The 23,549-nt window shown below is 43.9% G+C and overlaps 1 protein-coding gene across 1 annotated transcript in view; it reads right to left on the bottom strand.

Annotated features, from left to right (window-relative positions):
* Window positions 1–706: 706 nt before the first annotated feature.
* The window catches only part of maml3 (mastermind-like transcriptional coactivator 3), a 101,223-nt gene continuing 78,380 nt past the window's right edge, over window positions 707–23,549 (bottom strand). Inside the window, exons 4-6 of the mRNA XM_051386213.1 lie at window positions 7,910–8,176; window positions 6,505–6,583; window positions 707–4,972 (exon numbers count right to left, since the gene is read on the bottom strand). Coding sequence (XP_051242173.1) covers window positions 3,867–4,972; window positions 6,505–6,583; window positions 7,910–8,176 — 1,452 coding nt within the window. The 3' untranslated portion in view covers window positions 707–3,866. The remainder of the gene's footprint in view (window positions 4,973–6,504; window positions 6,584–7,909; window positions 8,177–23,549) is intronic.

The following is a 23,549-nucleotide window of genomic DNA, read 5'->3' as shown; positions in this document are numbered from 1 at the left end:
ACATTTCCTTTTCATCACCATGTTTCTAATTTTTGCATATTTAGTAACATCAGTGGAGACTGGAGCAGCTATGTGCGGCTAGCTAGCTTTGCTAACAACGCTGGTGGCTAAAGACACTGAGCACCAGCATTTTTAGCTAGGTACACGTTTAAGCTAACGCTCGTCATAAAATTACAGCAGCCCTATGTTCCCACATTTCCTTTTTCATACATTTGTATCACATCTTATCCCCCTTTCTCCCACTTTGGTAGCCAATTAACCATAACCCTAACCCTAACATAGGGCTGTGGGAACACTGGGCCCAGTGCATGTAGTCAGCCATGTACTGATGTAGCTTTGTTGTATAAACTCTTAGCAGTAGCTCAATCATTTTAGCTAGCAGGCTGATGAAGTTACCCTGCCTCTTTATAACATTATCTTCATCTTCAAGCGCTCGTCTTCACAATGAAAATAAGCCTTTGTTGTGTCATCCATGATATTTTTTAGATGTGTTGATGTATAAATGTATTTCCTTTTTTAAAAATAGTAGTGCTAGCTAGCTAATTTTGTTAGTGTTTGCTTGCTGAACGTTTTCTTTTATATTTCTGATATATTCAGTTATATTTTTGGTTTGTCTGAGAACCTTTTACTACATTTTGTCAGCTCTGGGGCTCCATAGTTGTGGTCCAATGACTGCACTAAGAAATGAACCCAGTGAACAACAAACTTTCATTTAATATGATCAGCGAGAACATTCTCTCTTTATTGTATCTTTTTGAAAAACAAAACAAAACAAAAAAAAGGTCTTTCGTAATTCTCTTTTGTTAACATTTCAGAATTCTGTACAGGATAAAAAGAAATAAGCACTGCTTAAGAACAGAGTCAAATCTCAAACTAGAAAAAACAAATGAAAAAAAAAATTCCAAAAAAGAGAGGAGGTTTACAATACAAATTAGTAGTAAGACATTGTCTGAAGTGCAATGGCATAGCTCAGATGGGTTAAACGTGAAACCAAAAAACTTCAAAATAAAAATACTTCTCTATTTTCCAACAAACAGTAAATTCTTTACAGAGTAGAGACTGTATTATCTGATGTATTTAAACCTGTAAAAACATATTTACAAATAGCCATTATCTTTTATATAGTTTTTCTCATAATCACATATATGTCAGCACCAGTAAAAAAAAACAAATAAAATAAAACAAAGAACATCAACAACAACAGTTTTTGTTAAAATGTTGTCTACAGACTTGGTCCCGGTACATAATGATATTTGGAGGAAGCTTCCTTTCTCTTCCTGAAGGGATTTCAAACCATATCGTGAATCCTTACTCTGAAGAAGACAAAATGTCACAAAGGTTGTGACCTTAACACTGACCCACAAGTGTTTCTCTACCTTCCTGCCTCCAGTTTGGAGTGGTAAACCTCAGGTGTTTTCCTACACATACACATGCCTCCTTTTAACTGGTCCGGCACTCTGAATTTTGATTTGAGCCTGCCTGGAGTACTGGAGCGGTATCGAAGTTTTGGAAGCATGAGCGGTGGAGCCATTGAAGCGGGGAGCACTCCACTGCTTTTCCTGCCGAGGAAGGCTCAAACAATCCACAAGTTTTTCTGGACACTGACACAGAGTTTTCATTTATCTGACCGTCTCCCCCTGATAAAACTGGGGGACGCTACAACCCTAAACATCTGCCTGCCGTTGCCCTGTACACTCCACACAGTGAGACAGAGGACTTCTGCTCCCCCAAACGTGACAAAATCAAAGTACAGAACCTCATTCGTGGGTGCTACCAAATGCAGCAAAGCTTACAGGACGATGGGCGTGGTGTTTAAAGTTTGTATTTAAAGGGTTGGATTATACAACATCAACAACCATGAGAACAGATGCGTTGATGGCAAGGAGTTAGTTTACAGAGAAGAAGGCTTTTTGGTTTGTTGATTACAGCATCATCCTCCAAACGTTCACTCTGATGAGCTAAATACAAAGTAATGCACGTACAAACACGCTTTCATTCAAATTTGAACCAAGATTACAAAACAGTTAGAGAAGTAAGGTGTTACCAACGACTACTGTATTAAAACCTATTCGACACATATTTATTACTCAACCATTAGGGCAAAAGAGTGGACAGCCTGTTGATGGTGAATGAAAGCCATAATGCCTGGAGGAAAGCCTACAGTTTACTAGTAAGCTGAGAGAAGGGGAGACACTGACTTCAGTGGAAGCACTGATTGTTTTGATGCTAACTGGCGCTAACCGTCGTCACGTTTTAAGCCCAATCAGCTGTCTGAAGTTTCTCTACTGTCTATAAAACAAACTCAAGGCTTAGCAGTGGTTCATTTTCCTAGTAAAGCGCTGGAAGGGGACAACTTGTATTTCTTCACAGTAGTGTTACAGTATAGCACAGTTACGTTTCTAGTTTGGAGCGAGGGCGTTTTATAGCTGCGGTACAAGAAAAGCCACGATGTAAAGCAGGGCTACGGTGATTGACAACTAGCTGTGTCACAATGGAAGGGAAGGCTGTGCTGCGACGGAAGGACAAACAGATTTTCAAAAGACAACACAAACTAAAAGAAGGCTAATTTGAACTTTTTTTTTTCTCCTTTTAATCGACAAAGACACAACCAGCATCATTGTTAGAGATAAAACACAGCAACGAACAAAACAATGTGGGTGGGCTTTCAATGAGCTTTTTTTTTTTTTCCCTTAAAAAGAAGAAGTCACTTGTGGTGCTTGAATACATTCAGTGCCCAGCGATCGTTTTGCTTTGTGTCAGCCTGATGCATGTGATGTGGTTTGTGTCACACAGGCAGAAGGTTTAATGTAATATTAGCTCTGTTAGCTGCCTCTCACACATCCGCTCATCCTCCCGGGCTGATGCTTGTTTGTCTGCTTGTTGGCGTGTGTGTGTGTGTGTGTGTGTGTGTGTGTGTACATGAGCTTTTGAGTCCTAGTGCTTGCTTTAGCTGCCTATTCTCTCCCTCTGTGTCTGCTTTTCACTCTCTTTGTCTTTCTTTACATGCATACCCGTCATCCTCAGCCACGCACAGGAAATGAAACCCCCTAAAAAAAGCCACCCAGGTCGGTTACCTAGCAAAAGCACTAGAGGGCAGAGTGCGCTTGTGTGGCACAATAGAAGAACATCATTTGTTCTGTTGTGATGTTCACAATTTAAACAGAGAAAGGAGTGTTGAGAGCGAGGAACGAGTCTCTGGAGAAAGGGTGGGAAAGAGGGGAGGAGAGAGGGAAGGAGGATGAGAGAGAGAGAGATCAAGTGAAGAGAACAAAGTGAGAGAGTGCGAGGGAGACAGATTCGTGTGTGTGTGCGTGTGTGCGTTTATATGGGGGGCACAAATCTAAGGGAGGAAATGGGAGCGCTGAGAGTGCTTTCTACTCCCTTCAGCTTCTCACATAGTTGAGAGATCTGAAGCACTGAGCTGGGTGGCACAAACACACAAACACAAATAAATTGCTGTCTTGAGAACAAGTCTTCCTTCTCCTTCATCAGTCTGCGGTGTTCAATCAGCCCCTGCTGAAGCTCGGGCTCAAAGCGCTGCTGTGTAAACGGGGCTCGCTTTCAAACACTGGAACATGAGAAAAATTCATTCCGTGGAGAAAAAAGGGAAACTAATGAAACACACCTCTTAATCTCTATATTGGTTTTTCATTAATATGCACGAGACATAATGATCACTCTCTCCATCTCACATTCACACACATACACACAAAACATAACACAAGAACTCATTTATAACCTTGCCCATGTTTTACAAAACAAAAACATGCCAGTCCACATCGTGTCATCCTTTTTGTTTTACTTTCTCAGGTTTTAACATTTGTTTAGTTCATCCAGTAAAAACTCCTCTCCAGTTTCCCCGTTGGCTATTGGTTCGAGAAAAACTCCTCCATCCAACCATCGCTTGAGTCCAGCTCCGCCCCTGAGCCATCGCCCAATCCAAATGCTCCTCCCCCTGAGGGCCCGCCCCCATAACCATAAGATGACATGTCCTGATTGGCTGTCCTCTGGTAGCCTGGTGGCTGACCTCCAACCCCGACTCCCCCTGGTCCGTAGGGTCCACCTCCTCCTCCCCCTGCCCCTATTCCAGGCCCCCCAGGGCCCGGCCCGAACCCTCCCATCCCAGTCATCCCCTGGCCCATAACCCCCTGGTTCATCCCCTGGTTCATGACCATGGGCCGGGGCTGGTTGGTCCTTGGCTGACCGCCCATGTGAGGGCCCATCATTGGGCCTCCCATACCGGCCGCTGGGTTGCCCACTCTGGGGTCCATTCCCTGGCTCATCCCCTGTCCCGGGCCCTGAAAGTGTTGCTTGGCAATGCGCGTGGGTTGACCCGGCTGCATCCCATAACCCTGGGCGGAGCTGAACCCCACCATGTCACCTCCCCCTCCTCCTGTAGTCCTCCCGACTCCTCCCCCCATGGCCTGCAGGCTCTGTCCTTGCTGCTGAGGCCAGCCGCCCGGCGCCATTCCCCCGCCTCCTCCTCCTGCTCCCAGCATGCTTTGCAGTCTCTGTGCTTGGGCTTTGGCGTTGGGAGGGCCTTTGAGGGGTTGCTGGGTCATGGAGTTCATTAACATCCCCTGTCCTCCATACCCTCCAGCTCCACCACCTCCGGGGCCTCCTGGCATGCCTCCAACCCCAGGACCTGCACCTGCCTGCCGGGGCGGCCCTGCGGCAGGGTTGTGCTGCGGTGGAAGACCCATGGAGGCTTGGACACTTTGGCTCTGGTGCTGCTGCTGGTGGATCATTTGGCTCATGGAGGGGTTGAGCCCGTACAGGGAACCCTGGTTGGACCCCTGGTTGCCGTAGGGTATGCCCATGTCAGTTTGGGGTCCCACTGAGCCCCCAGGCGGGCCCTGAACAGAACTCATCTGGACCATCTGCTGCTGGTTCTGCTGCTGCTGCTGTAGGAGACGGGCAGCCCGAATGTTTTGGAGAGTCTGGCTCCTGGACGCCAGATCCTGAGGAGGACCTAGGATGGAAGAATCAGAGGAGTTAAAACCAGAGACCAGAAACAGTTGGAAAGAAAATAAGTGAGGCATATGGAGACGGAAATCACCAGACTTCCTTAAAAGAGCTTTGCAGCCTGTATACTAGATCCACTTAAATCACCAAATGGCATATAAGACCAATCTAATAAGTCAGTGCTGAGGCAAAGATTTATGTCCTGTGACAACCGGTTTACTCTGGAAACGAATGCTTCCCTCACAATTTACTTCAAATCCAACCACGCTAAAATAAAACTAAACACACTGAAGCACCAGCACCTCACTTCTCCACTTTTCCCTATTAGAGGCTCGGTAGTAGCAGAGCCGAGGAGGTCTGCTAGCGTGGAAATGGCTCTAAATCCTCTAATAAACCCACTTCTGACATCATTCCCCTAATCCCTCACCTCACAGATCAGACTGCAACTGTAACAGAGGAGTCAGAACGAAGAGGATCACACACTCCAGACTAAGTAAGACCAAGTAAGTACAGAGTGTGCAGATTCCACACATATCTTCATGTAAATATAAATGAGTACAGTGAGTACGATTATGTTCTGATTGCAGGTGATACTAGCACACATTGCGTTCAAATGGCTGAAACGCTGCAGGATAGCTGAACTAACAGGTAGATTTCTAGGCCACAGTTTCATGCTGAAGCCCCCTCTTCCTCTCTACATTATCTCCTAGACTTGCAGACAGACTCTCTGATGGCTATAAATGGCTTTCGACTTGACTCTCCTCCTCCCTCTGTGTATTTCTTCATCTCTCCATCATCCTCTCACCCACTCATCTCTCTCTTTCTTTCTCTTCCCAACCTTTTCTTCTACCTACCAGACCATCTACCTATTCTTCTTGTTACCAGCCTCATCCCTCTCTCCCCCTCTTCCCCTCTCCCCCTCTCCCATTTCCCTCCTCTCATCCATCTCTCTGACTTCACCGGAACTCTGGGGGATCCAGGACAGACAAGTTGCCGTGGTAACAGGCAGAGCAGGAATATTCTATATTTTTTTTACGGAGAGAGCAAGAGAGGAGCGAGAGAGGAGAGAGAGAGCGGCTGAAGAGCATCTGAGCGCCAACTGATGTATCTGACAGAGACAGACAGAGAGGACGAGCTTTGGTTTCAGGGTGATGTTCAGTCTGCACTGCTGTTTGCATACATGTTTTTATGTGTTTGTGTGTCTATCTGTCTCTGAATATGGCAGAGAGTGAACCGTAAAATCTGTTAAATAAAATGTTAAATGTCTTGGCACTCTACCATGTATACCATACTTTTTGCAGACCAAGTACGCATGTGTGATTGTAAGCCTTTTTTGTGCCACCGTCTGGGTGATCGGCAAAGAAACTGAACCAAAAATCCATTTGCTAATGTGGTCATCAATAAAATGCTGAAGAATTTAGGTTAGGTCTGGCCTTTTTTATTAGAAAATCTATTGGGGTGCTTCGTTTCTTACATTTTTGCACGTAGTACATGTCTTGTTGCACGGATGAAATGAATGCATGTGTTTGTGTGTCTCACCTTGGTACTGATTGACTTGTGGGTATGGATTCCTCTGGCCCTGGCCCATCTGTCTGGGGAGATGCTGCTGCTGTTGGAGCTACACACACACACACACACACACACACACACACACACGCAATTGTTAAGAATGTAGGTGAGAAATGTGTAACATGCCTTCATATCTATTTCATGAATTCAAGACATGGCATCATTATGGGAAACAGACAAAAAAGGTCACACAAATAAAACATAAAAACTTAATTAAATGCTCACTGATGTCTTAGCTCCAAAGCTCGTATATAGTGATAAAACCAGGCTTTCTGTCACTAGACTTTCATTGGGGCAAACATGTTTGCCCAATTTATAAATTCATTAAATACTTGCATTGGACCAAAATGTGCAAAGCCGTCTTTGCTCCGTATCAGATTTTTCTTCTTGAACCTCAACATTGTGTCGTGAGTGTGGTAAATTGTAAGAGAGAATGGTCCATCGACAGGTATGGATACAGGGACCGACCTTAATTCTGATTTTGAGGGCTGATCAATCACTTAAATCATTTATTTAGTACAAATGCCACAGCACAGGTGAGACAGATGTCTGATACAGTTGAGATAGATGTCTGGTATAGTAGTGGTAAGACAGATATTGGGTACAGGAAAAAGGACATAGATGTTTGGTACAGTAGAGACAGACAGATGTTTGGTATAGCAGAAGTGAGAAAGATGTGTGCTTTCAGGATTAGATTAGTGTACAGTGTTTGCATGGTGCTCTCCGACACAAATAACACCGTAACTGATCACTGTTCAAATAGGAAACCAAAGGCAGCCCTGATACTCTATCATAGCCACAGTGCTGCAGGTATAGAGCATCAAGGGGGAAAAGCAACTACTGGATGTGTGCCTGGAAAGCAGAGGTGTAGCTCATTTAAATGGAGGTATGATATCCAGTTAACAACATACACTAAACCCCAACAGGATGCGTTTCCTCTCAGACACTTATATTTGTGTGTCTGTGTATGTTTTTGCAGATCCAATTAAAACCAACATAGTGGGTGGTGACTTCAGAGTTCAGAACTCTTTAACACTTGATTCCCTCACAAAGAGAGAAATAAAAAGAAAACACCACATTATCACAGCAGGCGGCATGTGGCAAAAACACACACATACACATGCACACACACACACTGCAGAGATGAAAAGGAAGTAGTGAAGAGGGGGCTGGTTGAGGGTAATTATACATGCAACCAGACAACAGTAAGGAAGAGGAGAGGATGAGCTTCTCTTGTTAGAGCTGCAGACAAACAAATATACAGGAATGCATGAACAAACTACACACAAATGATAATGTCATGCACAACAACTGACTTCTGCAGGCCTAGCCATTTTCACCACACAGTTAGACTAGCCTTATGTTAAAACCTCACCTGTTCGGCCAGTAGTTGCTGCTGTTGCTGTTGTCTCTGCTCTCTGAAGAGCTGCTGTTTCTGCTGCTCCATCATGTGCATCTGCACCCTCTTCTCCTGCTCCATTGCCATCATCTGCTTCATCATGGCGGCTTGCTGCTGGTTGCCCACGTAGCCCGGAGGTGGACCTGACCCCTGGTTGGGCCCCACCCCTGAGGCCACACCTCCAGCGGGGTGAGGAGGCGGGATGGCGCCCGGTGGTCGTGACATTCCCACCACACCTTGTTCCTGTACAGACAGAGAGGAAGAAACAGCTGGTCAGATAGACTGTTGAGCAGTCAGTCAATGACTTATCAATCAAGCAAGTTAAAGGAATAGTAACATACTTATTTGATTTCTTGCTAAGAGTTAGATGAGAAGATCAATACCACTCTCATACCTGTTTGTTAAACATAAAACTACAGCCAGCAGCTGGCTAGCTTAGCTTAGCATAAAGACTGCAAACAGTTGGAAACCAGTAGCCTGGCTCTGTCCAAAGATAACAAAATCTGCCAACCAGCACCTCTGAAGTTCGCTAATTAACACATTTTATGGTCTTATATCTACAACGGCTGGTGTGTTGAGTAACACTCATTATTGAATGTCCCGTAAAATGGTGAATTGTCATTCATACACTTTTTGTATAGGCTGAACAAATGTGACATGACATGCTAGTTTTACACGTGCTAGGCAATTTGTGTTATCTTCAGACAGACCAGGCTAGCCATTTCCCCCTGCTTCCAATCTCTGTGTCAAGCTAACTGGATGTTAGCAGTAGCCTCATATTAACCATGCACATACGAGAGCGCTATTGATTTTCTCATTTCAGGCTTGGCAAGAGAGCAAGTTTGTGTATTTCTTAAAATGTATGACTATTGCCGAGTCTATCTTAATGTTTGTATAGCTAAAAAGGGCAAAGCTTTACTTTTCTGCATCTAACGAAGCCATTTCAAACCATGGAGACCTCTACTACCATTGTTACCGCTCTTTATCCACAAGTAAGTGTCATACAATTACATCAGACACAGGAGAAATGCATATTCTATACACTCCTAGTATTGTTGGAATCTACAGTGACACCTGTGTGTTTTAGGCATAAAACTGAAGTCAGCCATTATGTTTCATAAAAGCTAACAAAGACACAGTCCAGGTGTCTGTGAATGAGGGTAAAAGAACAGGATAAAGACAGGACTGCTTCAAGATTCAGCTCGTCGGGCCACCCTGAGTCCTTCCAATGGGGCATTGGTTGGTCCTCGCTGCATACATTATCCCCTCATTAGCATATAAAGAGCACTTCCTCCTCCACTCAGCCGTATGCTAATCTCTAATAGGATGAAATGGCCTGCTCTGGCCAATGGGAGGGGAGCATTTATAAATCTATTAAAGGTTAGACAGCTGAACGAGGGTGGACATCGTTTAGGCCGGCTGACGGTAAGAGAGGGGAAAGGCCTGAGAGGAGAGGAAAGAACAACTCAGGCCAGTAAAGAGTGTCTGTGCACATAAAAATGCAACAACACGCAGCCAGCCACAGCCACACAGAGGAACAGACGGTGTACAACAAATCACATTTAACTGCAGGGCAAGAATGAAACAGCAAAAGCAGGATTACAGTAGTGCATTGTAGCATTGGCAAGAATCTGTAACACATCACTATACTCAATATGTTTTGAAAGAGCCAAAGCCACATAATCCGTGCCGAGGCTCCGCTCTTCTTAGAAAGGAGTTAGGTGGGGATAAACCTCATATATTAGAGCACAAAAAAACCCCGTGGAGCAAACAGAATCGGCTGCTTAAGACTGGCTCACCAGACAGCCAGACCAGACTGATCGATGTTCAGAGCTACGTGTCTCATCTCCGGTTGGCATGTTCTTAGCGGATGGCAGCAAGGCAGTGAGACGATGTAAGAAACGAGCAGAGAGGGGAGACGCAGTGTCAAGAAATGACCAACGGGTGGCAGTGGTGATCTTTAAGCATGCGTGTGTGTGTATGTGTGTTTGAGTCTCACCGGCCTCCTCTCAGCAGATGGCTCAATCATGACGGTTCTGATCTACGATCTCTCCCTCTCCCCCACTCACTCTCTACCTCTTTTCTTCCCTTCTCTCTAAACACCCCACCATCAAACTCCTTTCTCCACTCTTTCTCTGCTTCTCTCTCTTTTTCTCTCTGCAGACAGGGGGCCCTGAGTCATGTCCACACAATTGCCAGGAAGGAACGAAGGAACCGAAGAGAGATGGATTTCAAAGGAAGGAGAAGAGGAAAAGTCTCAGAGAATTAAAGACTTTGGTGGAGATGGTGTGTGTGTGTGTGTGTGTGTGTGTGTGTGTGTGTGTGTGTGTGTGTGTGTGTTGCAGGGGAGAAGTGGCAGTAGCAGAACAGTAGCAGTGAGCTGATGATATGACAGAAAACGACAGTAAGTATACGTTTTAGAGAGAAATAAAGAAGGGCAAAAGAGAAGGGCACATGAGGGGAAGGATGAGATGAGAAACTAGCAGTAGTATCTGTAGTATTTCAGTGTTATTAGTACTTCGCTGAAGCGTTGCTAATATACAACGAATTGAATGTCACGCCAATAAAGCGCATTGAACAGAAAGCAGGTATCCTCTTTAGAATGAAAAGGGAAATTAAATTAATTGAAGGGAAGAGAGAAGAAGAAAGGCACATGAGGAAGAGATGAGAAGAAAAGGAGAGCAGATCTTGTTTTTGGAGAGAAAAAAAAGCAGGAGGAAGCGACGGGAGGTGAGGAGCCGAAAGAGGAGGAGTAAAAGGTGGGATAAAGGGGAGGAGAGGAGAGCAGGTACCCTGGCAACAGTTGCTGCGGTGAGGAGCAGATGGTGCTCGGAAGAGCGGTTATGGCCGCCGTGCCTGGTCGCAACAAGCTGGGCAGACGTGAACGAGTCACACATACAGTATAGACACACAGTTATCCTACTTTCTTTGACCTCTTCTTTCTCTATTTATCAGTCCATCTTCCATTCTCTCTGTCCTAACTCATGAATGTTGTTGAATAATGTAACAAAGAGCATCCACAGTCTGTCTGTTTTCTCTTTTAGCCCTGTCGATCCAACTTTCTCTGTCTCTGCTTCTGTTTCTCTCCTCTCCCCAGATGCTTTATTCTGGCACCTTGTACCGGCTCGAGTCAGTCCTTAAACTCGATGCTGTTCAACAAAAAACAATCTAATGCTAATGAGACTCAACTGTTAACTACAGGAAGAACAGAGATGCTGGAGTTTGAAACTGCAACAGCTACTGTAAGATGCAGATAGATCAGTCTTTAGCAGGAAAGACCAGGCGGAAAGAAAAACGGAGGGAGGATGAAATGAAAGGAGAGGTGAATGTATCACAAGTTGTTCCAGAGGATGCGTGTGTTTGTTTGTGTGTGTGTGTGTGTGTGTATGAACGTGTATGTGTGTGTGTGTGGGTTGGAGGCTGTCAGCTTTATTGGGTTAGGAGGCATGGAGAGCCCAGGTGATTACATTACACGTGAAGTGAGCGAAAATGTGTGTGTGTGTGTGTGTGTGTGTGTGTGTGATGAACGTGTGTGTGTGTGTGTGTGTTTGTGTGTGTGTGTGTGTGCAAGTGAGAGTGGGGGAGAGAGCTTGTCCATTTCATTGCTGTGTCTCATGGAGCAGAAATATGTATCTACTGTATTTACTGTCTTTGTGTGTGTGTGTGTGTGTGTGTGTGTTTAAAAGGTATCTGCAGACACTGGTATGGTCACACACTCTCCAGTCTGGATGAAATCACTTGCTCCCTTGGTGACCACACAGTAGTGAGATTAAAGGCTGCACTGGCTTCTATGAAATAACACACACACACACACACACACACACACACACACACACACACACACACACACACACACACACACACACACACACACACACACACACACACACACACACACACACACACACACAGCCTATCAGAGGAGCGGCGCCTGGCAGCAGAGTGCTGGGTGTCTGTGCTCTCCAGAGTGGCTCACATCTGTCACCCACTTGTGTAAGAGAAGGAAGGGAGGGAGTGTGAAGAAGAGGAGAGCCGGAGCAGTGGAAGAGAGGGAACAGAGAGTGAGGAATGGATGGATGGATGAGAAGATGCCTCATTAGACTCTTAGGCAGACTACGGCGGCAATCAGACTGAGAAAGTGAACAGGAGTACATCTGAGCAGCAAAGCTGATCCGCGGTGGATGTCTCAGCAGCTGATGGTTTGTGGTACAGATGTGTGGAGTGTGTTACAGCACGTTAGTGTGGCCAGCTTGAAGGTCACAGGTTTGATCTCTTTAACAGCCTGCGCTCATCAATGTCTGAATGTCCTTAAGCCCCATACTGGTTGACCTTGCACTCTGACCCCGCCGGTGATGTCTGAGATGTGTAGATATATGTAAATCAGGAACGCTGTAAAAGACACTGGCAGTAATATGACTGGATGCCTCACAGAACGGGTCTGGCTGCTGGAGGCGAGTTTCTGCATTCTGTTTTCAAGGGTTCCAGCCTGAACAGTATTGATGCAGGTAGGATGAATAGAAAGACCAATATAAAGGCTGTCATAGTTATTTTTGCCAATGCCTGCTGTTTGGAAAAAAGGTACCTCTGCAGTATACAGTACAGTATTTACTGTAGATGATATATATACAATCTATAGAGCTGTACTCAACAATATCTATCTCTAATATTGTAAGACAAATTACATTGTAGGCTCATATAAAAAACACTCAATTCCTACATTTCAAAGTATATATGATTTCTAATAGTTTCACTATATGCACACTTAAAGCTGTCTTAGCCATTGCTAACATATGTGCACGACCTAGAACATACAATGACATGGAAATAGATAACGAATATGAACTCCAATGTCTGAATATATGAGGTATCACACAAGATAGATCTGTTTTCAGTAATGAAAATACACATTTTGAGACACATTTGAGGGAAAAACTATACTTACTAAAACATTTTAACTTGTTCTTAATCTTGATTTCTTTGGTATTATTCATCTAACGTCGGTTTCGACAAGTCAAGAAATGTTAAAGAAAACTTGTACTTTTGATGCAACTGTGTGACACAACTCTTATATTGAAATCCCATGTATCCACACACTGTGTCTGTGGACCATCAGGATTCAAGTGTCCTTAAGCGTCACACTCAACTTGCCCCTCTTTTTATGTCGCCCTGGTTTAGAGCTTTAGTTATTAAGTAACAGGGTCTAGATTGGTTGCTAGCAGAGCTAACTACTGGAATCCCTGCACAGATAACCAGGACACTCTGCGCACAGTGACTATGTGTGTCACTATCAGGCTAACATTGAAGGCTAACTCATAGGACTAAACCCAGGTTACTATATACTTTAAAATCAGATTAGAACCCTGTTTTGCCCACGGCACTGAATTGTCAGGGATTACGATGCTCTTGCCTCCCAATTAAGCCTCAGATCACAATTATACCAAACATTTTCAAGTTTGTCAACAGGAATCTGCATAAATATGAAATCTGACTGCAGTGTGTCTGTTCACATCTTCAGTCATCATCATAACACGCACACACAAAAACACACATGCACGCTAACCCTGAGCAGATGGTGGAGCCAGACCTCACAGTATTAAACTATCCCCACAGCGCCAAAGGTAAAGAAGACATCACTTTGACACGCACACAGACACACAGACACACAGACACACACACTAACAAGCATAGGTGGAAGTATGAAGCCAGTGGTTTAATTCTTAGCCACCAGTTGTATAGAATACATCCACCCACCTAACCTAACCCCACCTCCTCACACACACACACACACACTTACTCAGTTTCTCCCTGAAGAGAGTTATATTTAAACTGCTGGAGAGGAGTCTTGCTCCCCACAGAGGTCTGTTTAATCTCTTAACATCTCTCTGCTCTAAACCCTAACTGGCCTATTTCTGAATCTTCTGAATCCACACACACACACACACACACACACACACACACACACACACACACACACACACACATATATAATTTAAGGGACAATGTCAAAGTTAAATACACACAACCCCTTAGTTTTTGAAAAATCCCCCTCATACACTCAAAAACAATGGACTGGGTTAGCAGGTTTTCTGGGGATCATCCTTTAACCATAACTGAACCAACATGATGTCATGGACGTGTGCTGTGAAATGCATGTAGGCATGCAGGAGTGGATCAATTTAAGTAAATGAATCCCTGCAGCATGAACGCTGTTTGGAGGCACTGCGCTTAACCAAGGGATTTCTCTCACACAAGATGCCACCCACAGACAGCATGGAGTCTGGGATGTCAGTTCATGCTTGTTTGCAATCATGTCACTTGACATTCTTTAAATTACAATTTACCCAACAAACACTGTAATACTTGTTTGTCTTTATAGTTACAGACAGTATTTCAGTATTCACTCTATAAACTAATAACACATATCATAGTATTTATAGCCAAAACTAATTTGTTCCATGATAGTCCCTAAATGACTATACTTTGTGAATGCAGGAATGTTGACATGCACATAGATATCACAGAGAATCTGTCTCTGTCACTGTAATTCAGCGTTCCATTAATAGGATATTATAGCTTATGACTTCCTTGACGGATGGGTTTCTCAGTCTGCACCCTCAGTTGTGTGGATTTCTACATTCTGGCTTCACCACAGCTCCACCCAGACGCCTCCATTTAGCAAAAAAATTTGATTTTCTAGATTCTACAGAAGACAAGATGGCAGTGTGTGATAACCAGGAGTCAAAAGATCGCCTCAGAAATCTTCTTCAGGCTATTTCACAGACGTATGTTCACGTTTTTACCCACACTAGCAGTGTGACTAAATGAATGGCAATGTGGGTTAGTCATTCATGCTCCCCAGAGGATGAACTGATCCCCTAACGTTTCATCTAGAGCCATAATCAGGTCAGAATTTCCATTTGTTCAATATTTCCATGACCAACTAACTGTAAAACTACTACCCATTACTCTGAGTTTAGCGCCAATTAACATGTGTTAGCATGCTAACACTCTAAACAAGATGGTGAAAATTGTTGATGTAATACCTGTTAAACATTCATTTTGATATGGGGGTGAGTAACTAACAGCTATTTTCATAATCGATTAAAGTGTAGAATATTTCTAAGTAACTATTATGTCCAATCAGAAAACAGTGAAAAATGCACAATTTCCTATTGCCCAAGGTGACTTCTTGAAATGGATTGTTTTGTCCTATCAACACTCTCAAAAACATGAATGTTGGCATTTTTTGCTTGATAAATAACTTAATGAATGACTTATTAAAAGGAACAGTGTGTAGGATTTAGTGGTAAAGTTGGAGATCGCAACCAACTGAATACAGCTCAGCCTTTCAAGCGTGTAGGAAAAACTACATTGGCTGCAAAAGGTCCTATCTAGAGCCAGTGTTTGGTTTGTCCGTTCTGGGCTACTGTAGACACATGGTAGTCCAACATGGCGGACTCTGTAGAAGAGGACCCACTGCCTCCGTAGATAAAAACGACGAATTTGAACATAAAAACAACGGTTTCTATATTCAGGTGGTTATACACTAATGACACCATACCTACGAATATTATATCCCATTTATAACAATAGACCCTCTTAAATGGTACACACTGGACTTTTAAACAAATGATTAAATAAATTGTGGATTCATTTTCTTTGAATCATTAATCGACAAATAGTTTCAACCCCGGGAGTCTTGTAAAGCCGTTTATAAGCTGTTCTGAAGCGTAGCTCTTCCTCTCCCTCAGAAGTTCCCTCTTATGAATGTTATTACTGAGGTGGATAAACGGTCACAGACAGTGGAATAAGACGAGCAGCGCGAGGACAGAAGACGGGAGTAAATCACGTTCATGACGACAGGCGAAGAGGAGGGAGTGTGAGCGGAGCAAAGGGATGAGATCACTGGTGGCCGGGGAGTGATTGTGGTGAGCAGACGAGTGTACCACCCTGAGAGGGACCAGGTGCTATAGTAAATCACCCTGGAAACGGTCACCATGGAGACCTTAAAGACACACACGTGCGCAGAGAGGCCATGTCTGGGAGATTGTGAGAGTGAGTGATGTAAATGTGCAGGTTTTAAAAAGGGAGAATAGTGTGTGTATGAGAGAGAGGAAGAGGGTTTCTAAGTAATCTAATCATGGCGGCTGAGAATGGTCCGTCTGAGTGACAACTTAGAGCCACAGCAGGTGGACTGCTCTTTCTCGCCTCTTTCTCTCTCCGTCACTCTCTTTATATTACTACCGGGCATACATGCATGCACATATATGTGCATTGAGGGTACTATACAAAGCTTGCAGCTAGACGAAGCAATAAACAGAGAGCGAGAGAGGAAATCAAACACTGTGGTGAGCGTGTCCTGCTGTGTGTGAGTGTGTGAGGTTATCACATTTAGGCTCTTCCCAGAGAGAATTCCCAACTAGAGGGTTTGAATTATTCACAGCTGCGATCAGTGCTATAACACGGCTGTTAACGGAGGTAAAGATACGTTGCACACATCCGTCGTCCATCCTTCCTCCCATCTCTGTTTACCTCCCTCCCTCCCTTTCTCTCGTTATGACAGTAAACTGGCTTTTAATCCATCCATCTCTCTGAACAACCTCCCCTTCAATTTCCTCCTTTACTGCCTCACCACGCGCTCTCCGTTCCTCTTGTCTCTCTTTTTGCTCTCTCGCAGTCTCCCCCCTCAATTTATGCCTCCTTTCCTTCCTCATCTCATTCAATCCCTTTCCTTTTCCCTCGTTCTCTGATTCAACTCTATTTTTCTCAGATCTCTCCGTTTTTTTCTATCTCTTTTCACATCCCTCCTCCACTCTGCACCGCCCTTCCTCCCTTGTTCTCCGTCCACCCTTCGACTCCATCCATCTTCACCTCATTCCTTTCTTCTTTGTTCACCCGAGGGCTGATCCTTCCTCTTCTTGCCTGCCTCGGTCGCCCAACAGTGGCTCTCTCTCCTTCTCTTCCTTACTTTACCCCCGTTTTCATATGTTTTTCTACCTATTTCACATTTGTTTTTCTACATGCGCTCTCATCCATCTTTATTCTCGCTGCTTCTCATTTAACGTCTGGATATGTCCCTGCCTCAGCAGCTATCAATCCCCACCCGCCCCTCCCTTTCACAGTTTTCCTCTTTTTCACTCTCTCCTCCGGTTTTCTTTGACTTCATCTTTACCGAACGGCCGTATAACCTCCACCTCTCTTTGTCTCTCCCTCCATCTACCTCTCTAAATCTATCTCTGCCTCTGTCATAGCCCCCTCATTATGCCTTCTCCTCCTCTCCCTCTCTCCAGAGAAGCCATTAGGTGCTGCTGTAAGGCTATCACTCTTTTGCTCTCTCCCTCTCTTTTTCTCTCTCTGCCGTAGTCTCGGGGCAATAGGCTCCCCCTCCCCTCCCCTCCTTCCCTCCACCATTCCTTCTCAGTCTCTCCATCTCTCTTCCTGTGTTTCTTCAGGCGCTCTTTTCTCTCCTCCTTTTCCCTCCCCCTCTCCTCACGTCTTCACATCATTCGACTCCCTTCCGCTTCCATCCTCTTCGCCCTACCTCCATCTTGATTTCTCCACCCCTACAACTACCCCCACCTTTCCCTCTATCCTACCATATTCCAGTGAGATAGTCCAGTGTAGCGGTGAGCTTATATACACTCGGTACTGTATACATATATACTGTCGACGATTCTATTTCACCACTTGGGAGGGCCACTACTGACACACACACACACACACACACACACACACACACACACACACACACACACACACACACACACACACACACACACACACACACACACACACACACACACACACACACACACACACACACACACCTACTGTCACTACGATCTCAATTTATATTCCCATTTTCAGCACCTACACGAACTCTGCAACTGAGCAGGGCTGCAACTCATGATTAATCGTTCTGCCTTCATAATGTCAGACAACAGTAGAAAATGCAACAAGTCCTCTAAATTAAATGACAAAATATTTTCCGCTCTATCGTCAGGACGACATCGCCATTTCAAAAATAAAACTGACTCCATCAAATTGTTCCACACCACCAAAATCCACATACTTTAAAGTTAGCATCATAGAAGACAAGGAAACCAGAAAATAGTCAAATTTAATAAGCAGGAATCACTAATTTGTTTTTGCCATTTTTGCTCATTTAGACAATTAGTATTCAACAGTTTTAGACTTTTCTATTGATCGACTAAAGATTAATCAACTAATCGTGCCGCTCTATAATGGGTTTTCCAGCTAATATGTTAGTTTGAACCAGTGATCCATAGGTTGCATGTAGGTCTGCAGCTAAAGATTATTTTCATTATCGATTAATCAATGTATAAAACTATAGAAAACAGCAAATTATGTCCTTTTCCAATTCCTAAGGCCTAAGATATTACATCATCTCATCATTACATCTGGAAGCATCAAATGTTTGGTATTTTTGCTTCATAAATTACTTAAAAGATTAATCAGTTACCAAATTAGTTGCAGATTTATTTTCTTCCAATGGCCTAATTGAATAATTGACTAATGGTTGCAGCTCTTCTCATACATTTTCTCTTTCTATCCAAAATCACTGATATTTTGTGGAAAATATATAATACATTGAATTGTGGTTGTTTTTAAAGCACACTGTAGGCCTTCAGGAATACATCTGGCTGCTCTATTCGCTCTGCAGAAGGGATATAATGATGAATAAATCCAATTTTCTTATCCACTTATTGTATTAGAAGCAAACACTCACAAATCAGTCTCAGCACGCACACAAACGCTATCTACAGTGCACAACCTATCCTTACTTCCTTTTGTCTTACACGTTTAGCTGCCTTTCTTTGCGCTGCACCTTCAGCTATCTCCATCGCCCCCGACTCTGCCCATCTTTGTATGCCATTAATCTCTCTCCTCCTTTACCTCCTCTGCCTTACCCCTCCCTCCCTCTCTCACGCAAGGAGAGACAGAGCGAGGGAGAGATATGGAGACAGAAAAAGAGAGAGAATGACCATTATCTAAGCCAGCATCTGCAATAATTCCACAGCAGCCCATTATCCACAATAGAGCCAAAATGGCCTTTGGTAATATGATGAAATCTGCCGTAAAAAGTAGAAATGGGACTAAAAGCGTCGGAGTGTAGAAAAACCTCCATTCCTCAGCTGCTTTATCACATTATTGCATTCTACTCATCTCTCTCTCTGTCTGCCTCCCTCCCTCCCACATTCGGTGCATTACTGTGTCTTTCTCTAAACTCTCTCTATTTCGCTCTGTTTGTCTCTTTCTCTCTGCTTGTTTGGTGATACCCATCCCTTCATCAATCACACACTCTGTTCCTATCTATTGCTTTCCTCGTCTCTCACTCTCTTTCTGTCTCTGTATCGCTCTCTCTCTCCGTCTGTGTGACTCCCGATGAGTGTGTGTCGATCCGTCGTTGGATAACACCATGTTCTCAAAAAGTAGAAAATGGAAATTCCATTAAACTAAGTGTTGGTCTCTTCCTAATGCAGCTAAAACGCTAATCCAACACACACACACACACACACACACACACACACACACACACACACACACACACGAATGTGCATGGATGTGACTGTGCTTGCACACAAATACCAGAGAGAAAGGACCTTCCAATCAGTAGTGTACCACAAATAGGCGCAGGAAAAACAATTTGCCGTCATTGCTAACAGCTGCTGCTGGTGGTGTGGGGGTTTGAGTGTGTGTGTGTTTGAGAGAGAGAGAGAGAGAGAGAGAGAGAGAGAGAGAGAGAGAGAGAGAGAGAGAGAGAGAGAGAGAGAGAGAGAACCGGGCCGATCCCAATTCCTTTTCTCCCCTCCTCCACTGCGTTGTCCCAAGGGAGGTGGAGAGGTGATGTATAGACCCTCTCCTGATCGCACGACTCAGCAGAACAGATGGACAGAGAGAGAGAGAGAGAGAGAGAGAGAGAGAGAGAGAGAGAGAGAGAGAGAGAGAGAGAGAGAGAGGTGTACAGTGGCAGAGCACAATGACTATGTGATCATGTGTGTGTCTGTAGGTGTGCGAAACCATGCAGTGTGTGCAGATTGAAGATGCTGAGAGCTAATATACTGTTTCAATAATCTTTAAAGCTAGTATACATGATGTTCGCTGTTGTACACCTATATGGCAGGGGAATCTTCAAACAGCATGCTAGCACATTTTCTGTGGCTGGAGATGTTCTTCATAGCCTGGTATAGAAAAATATTGATCAGCTTGTCAAGTCACACCTGTTCTAGTAAGCAAGTCAGATGAAAACAGTGTTGAAGTGTTTGTCGTTTCCCACAGCAACAGTGTTAGCCTAGCAGTATCACACTAGTACAGTATGAGATAGTCCCAAAGATAACTAGACCCGATCCAAAATCTTGTCAAATCAAACAGACCCAAAAGAGAGAACAGAACACCAACACTGGCAGCAACACGATGCTCCACTAATAAATGAACAACTGGAAAAGTACATGTATTGTACATTCACCGTCTCAGCAACACACCACTTTAATCCACTTGTTATTAGACATAGTTCAGACATAGACCCAAGATCTGCAGCAACAGAACGGGCTCTACCAGCACCTGAATATACATAATTTGGACCCAGATACTTGTCTTGGTTGACTGGAACCAGTGGACCCATGTAGACCTATAGAATGCCACCGAAACAGCATTTAGAAAACAGACTTCTGACCACTTGGGGCAGTGGAAAAAGCTGCAAACCAAACATTGACATATTATAACCTGATAAAGATATTATGTTAAATGTGTTGCCAATTTGCACATCCAGCTGACATGGAGCAACATTAGCATTCATTTTGAGATGTGTTTGTTGTCATCTGACGAATGTACATCGAAAAATTCACTCTCTTTTTAGCTCTGTCTTTTTTCTCCATCAACTCCAGCTCCAGCTCAGTAGCTGCTAAATGCTCCACTATGTTCACCAGCTTGTTGCTAACGTATTTAGGGGGTGGGCAAGTAGCTCACAGTTGGCCTTTCAGAGCTTTTTTTGCTGTAAACAGCTACCTGCTGCTGGAGATTAAGCTGATGAAAGGAATGAGAGTGAACCAAAACAGTAAATTTGTAGGCCGTAAAACCAAAACAATGAGCTAAAAGAGGCTAAATGCTCTGTAGAGGTGAGCTGAAGAGTCTAGTGATACTGTCTTTTCACTACTTGCAAGCTCTTAATATCCCACATAGACACTTGATCCATTGTTGGTAATAAAATATTAATTAATGAAGCTTCACGTTTCATAAAATAGTAACACTAAATGAAAAACTATGGCATATGACACATACGATGCACAGTACGTCTGTCTATGATGAATGCAATAGTGTGGTAAGAGCAAAGCACAAAGCATGAACAGACTGTAGACGCAGCATTGCTCATCAAAGAGCATCCATCTGTTCATTTATGCTAACATTTTACCTCTTTTAAAGTCTACCTGTGTAGATTATGGTAGACCTTCACTGGCTGACACAACGTTGTGGGGCTCTGGTTGTGAGGCTGCTAAGCCAGAATAAACCGGAACGTTCTCCTCACAAAACGGAGCCGTAAAGAGCCAATTACCTCAGCTGTGACCAGAGACCCTTCCTCCCGCCGCCTTATCATTTCTACAAAACAAGACCAATCGAGGAGTGGTTAAGAGGGAGGGAGAGAACCAAGTGAAGGGTGGGTGGAGGAATGACTTGAGGAGGGATGGAAGGAAAGCTGTTGATAAAGGAAAGGAGCAAACAGTTACCCTGAGAAGATGAAGAGAGGAGGAGGGAAGAGGGGGTATATAAGGGAAATCATTTTTGAAGGAGTGGACTGTCGGCCAACCTAGAGGGAGATATAGATGTGTAAACAAACACTGGCTATAGGGACAAACAACAGTGAGCTGGAGCGAGAGAAAGGGAGAGAGAGAAAAGAGGGAGGGGAAGATGGAAGCAGAGTGGGAGGAAGGCACGGAGTGAGAAAACAAGCTCGACCATGTGTTTAAGTCAACAACAGCAAGAGAAACCTCAATAGAGAAAAAGGTGTGGGCGGGAAAACACTCCACGGGGAGAGAGGAGACAGATGTAGAAGGGAAACAGGCACTGTGAGATGTAGAAAGAGACAGCGAAAGGAGAAGGAAAGAAACGTATCAAGAGATTCAGAGAGATGTAGAGAAAGAAATCAAGAGAAAGTGAGATATTTAGTGTTAGTGGTGGAAGGTAAAGGAACTTCCTATAGCACAGTGACAGCGTTGACTGCTGACAGCAGAAAAACTTAAGACGAGGTGGGAGGAGAGGGATGGGTGGTGGGAATTAAACGACAAGAAGAAAAACTAATTATTCTGTGATTCCGCTAATTAGCTCTGGCTTTACTGACAAGCTCTGCAAGGCAACAGACGTTTACCAAAGGATTCACACTACCCCGATGGCCCGGGTGGGAGGGACCAGAGGAGAGAGGGAGGGAGGGGAAAGAACGAGGGAAGGCGAGGCGGGAAGGAAAAGGGAGATGGAGCGAAGAAGGTGGGGCGGCGTGGACAAACGGATGAACGGAGATGGACGGAAGGGGAGAGGAGGTGGCAGTGATGTAGGTCTGAAGTTTTCTGAAACCACTCCATCATGTGACAGAGAGAAAAAAAAAGAGAGAGAGGAGCAAACCCCAGGGGATAAACTCGTGACGTCTGTTTACCCATGCATTGAGCAGCTTTTACATAAACTAACAATTAAAAAGCCTCATTTAGGCTCTTACCACAGCAGATAATGCACACACTGGCATATCACTGAGGGGAAGACATCCTTAAACACAGACTGTATTCTAATAACTGCTACTTAGAAAAGACAAAGCATGTGTGTTTGTGTGGAAGTATGAAAGTTATTCTCTGGAATATGTCTTTTCCTTTTTTCCTGAGAGTTTTCACAATGAGTGAGCCGAGCTTTCCGAGCTAGCACAGCACAGCGGTGGTACCACTCGAAATTCTTATAAATCTTTGAAACAATGGGTTGTTGACTTCACACAGAAGTAGACAAACGCAGGCTTCTCGTTTAAAGTTGGTTACCATTGATTTTGTCAGCTGAAATGAGCTGGTTGAACCTCGTACATGATATTGTAACTCAGCAGAGAAATAACGTCACGTCCAGATGTTTAATTTAAAAATGCACAATAGGTTACCTGGCAAACCACGAAAAGATTAGATTTATGCTTTAATGTTCCTATTTTGAAACAATATGTTTTAATTCTACATGAGGAAAAACATTGGATGATGAGGACGAACTGTTGTGGACTTTAGTTCTCTATCTAACTCTGATGTTAGTTAATTAATTCCCTGTCTGAGGTTTTTCTAATGTATCCTGTAACTCCACATAATATGCTAAATCTTGACTTTGGAAATAAGTAATGCTAACCTAGGTTACTACTTTATGTAACTACTAATCCAGGCATGCTAACTGTTGATGTATTTTTGGTTTTGGAAAGGCGATGAGAAAATACAAAACCCTTGAAACTCTTAAGACACTGAGTATCGCTCTTACTACATCCCTACCCACACCACTTCAACACACGGAGAAATCAAAAGCTTGACATGGTTTGATTCTGTTTTTCAGCAATATCTCTCACCAGTGTTAACACATTGGAGCAGCCTGACCA

Source organism: Dicentrarchus labrax, unplaced genomic scaffold (genome assembly GCF_905237075.1).
Source record: "Dicentrarchus labrax unplaced genomic scaffold, dlabrax2021, whole genome shotgun sequence".
Taxonomy (NCBI): domain Eukaryota; kingdom Metazoa; phylum Chordata; class Actinopteri; family Moronidae; genus Dicentrarchus; species Dicentrarchus labrax.
The sequence above is the reverse complement of the archived record's forward strand: the minus strand, read 5'-3'. Positions and strand labels throughout refer to the sequence as shown.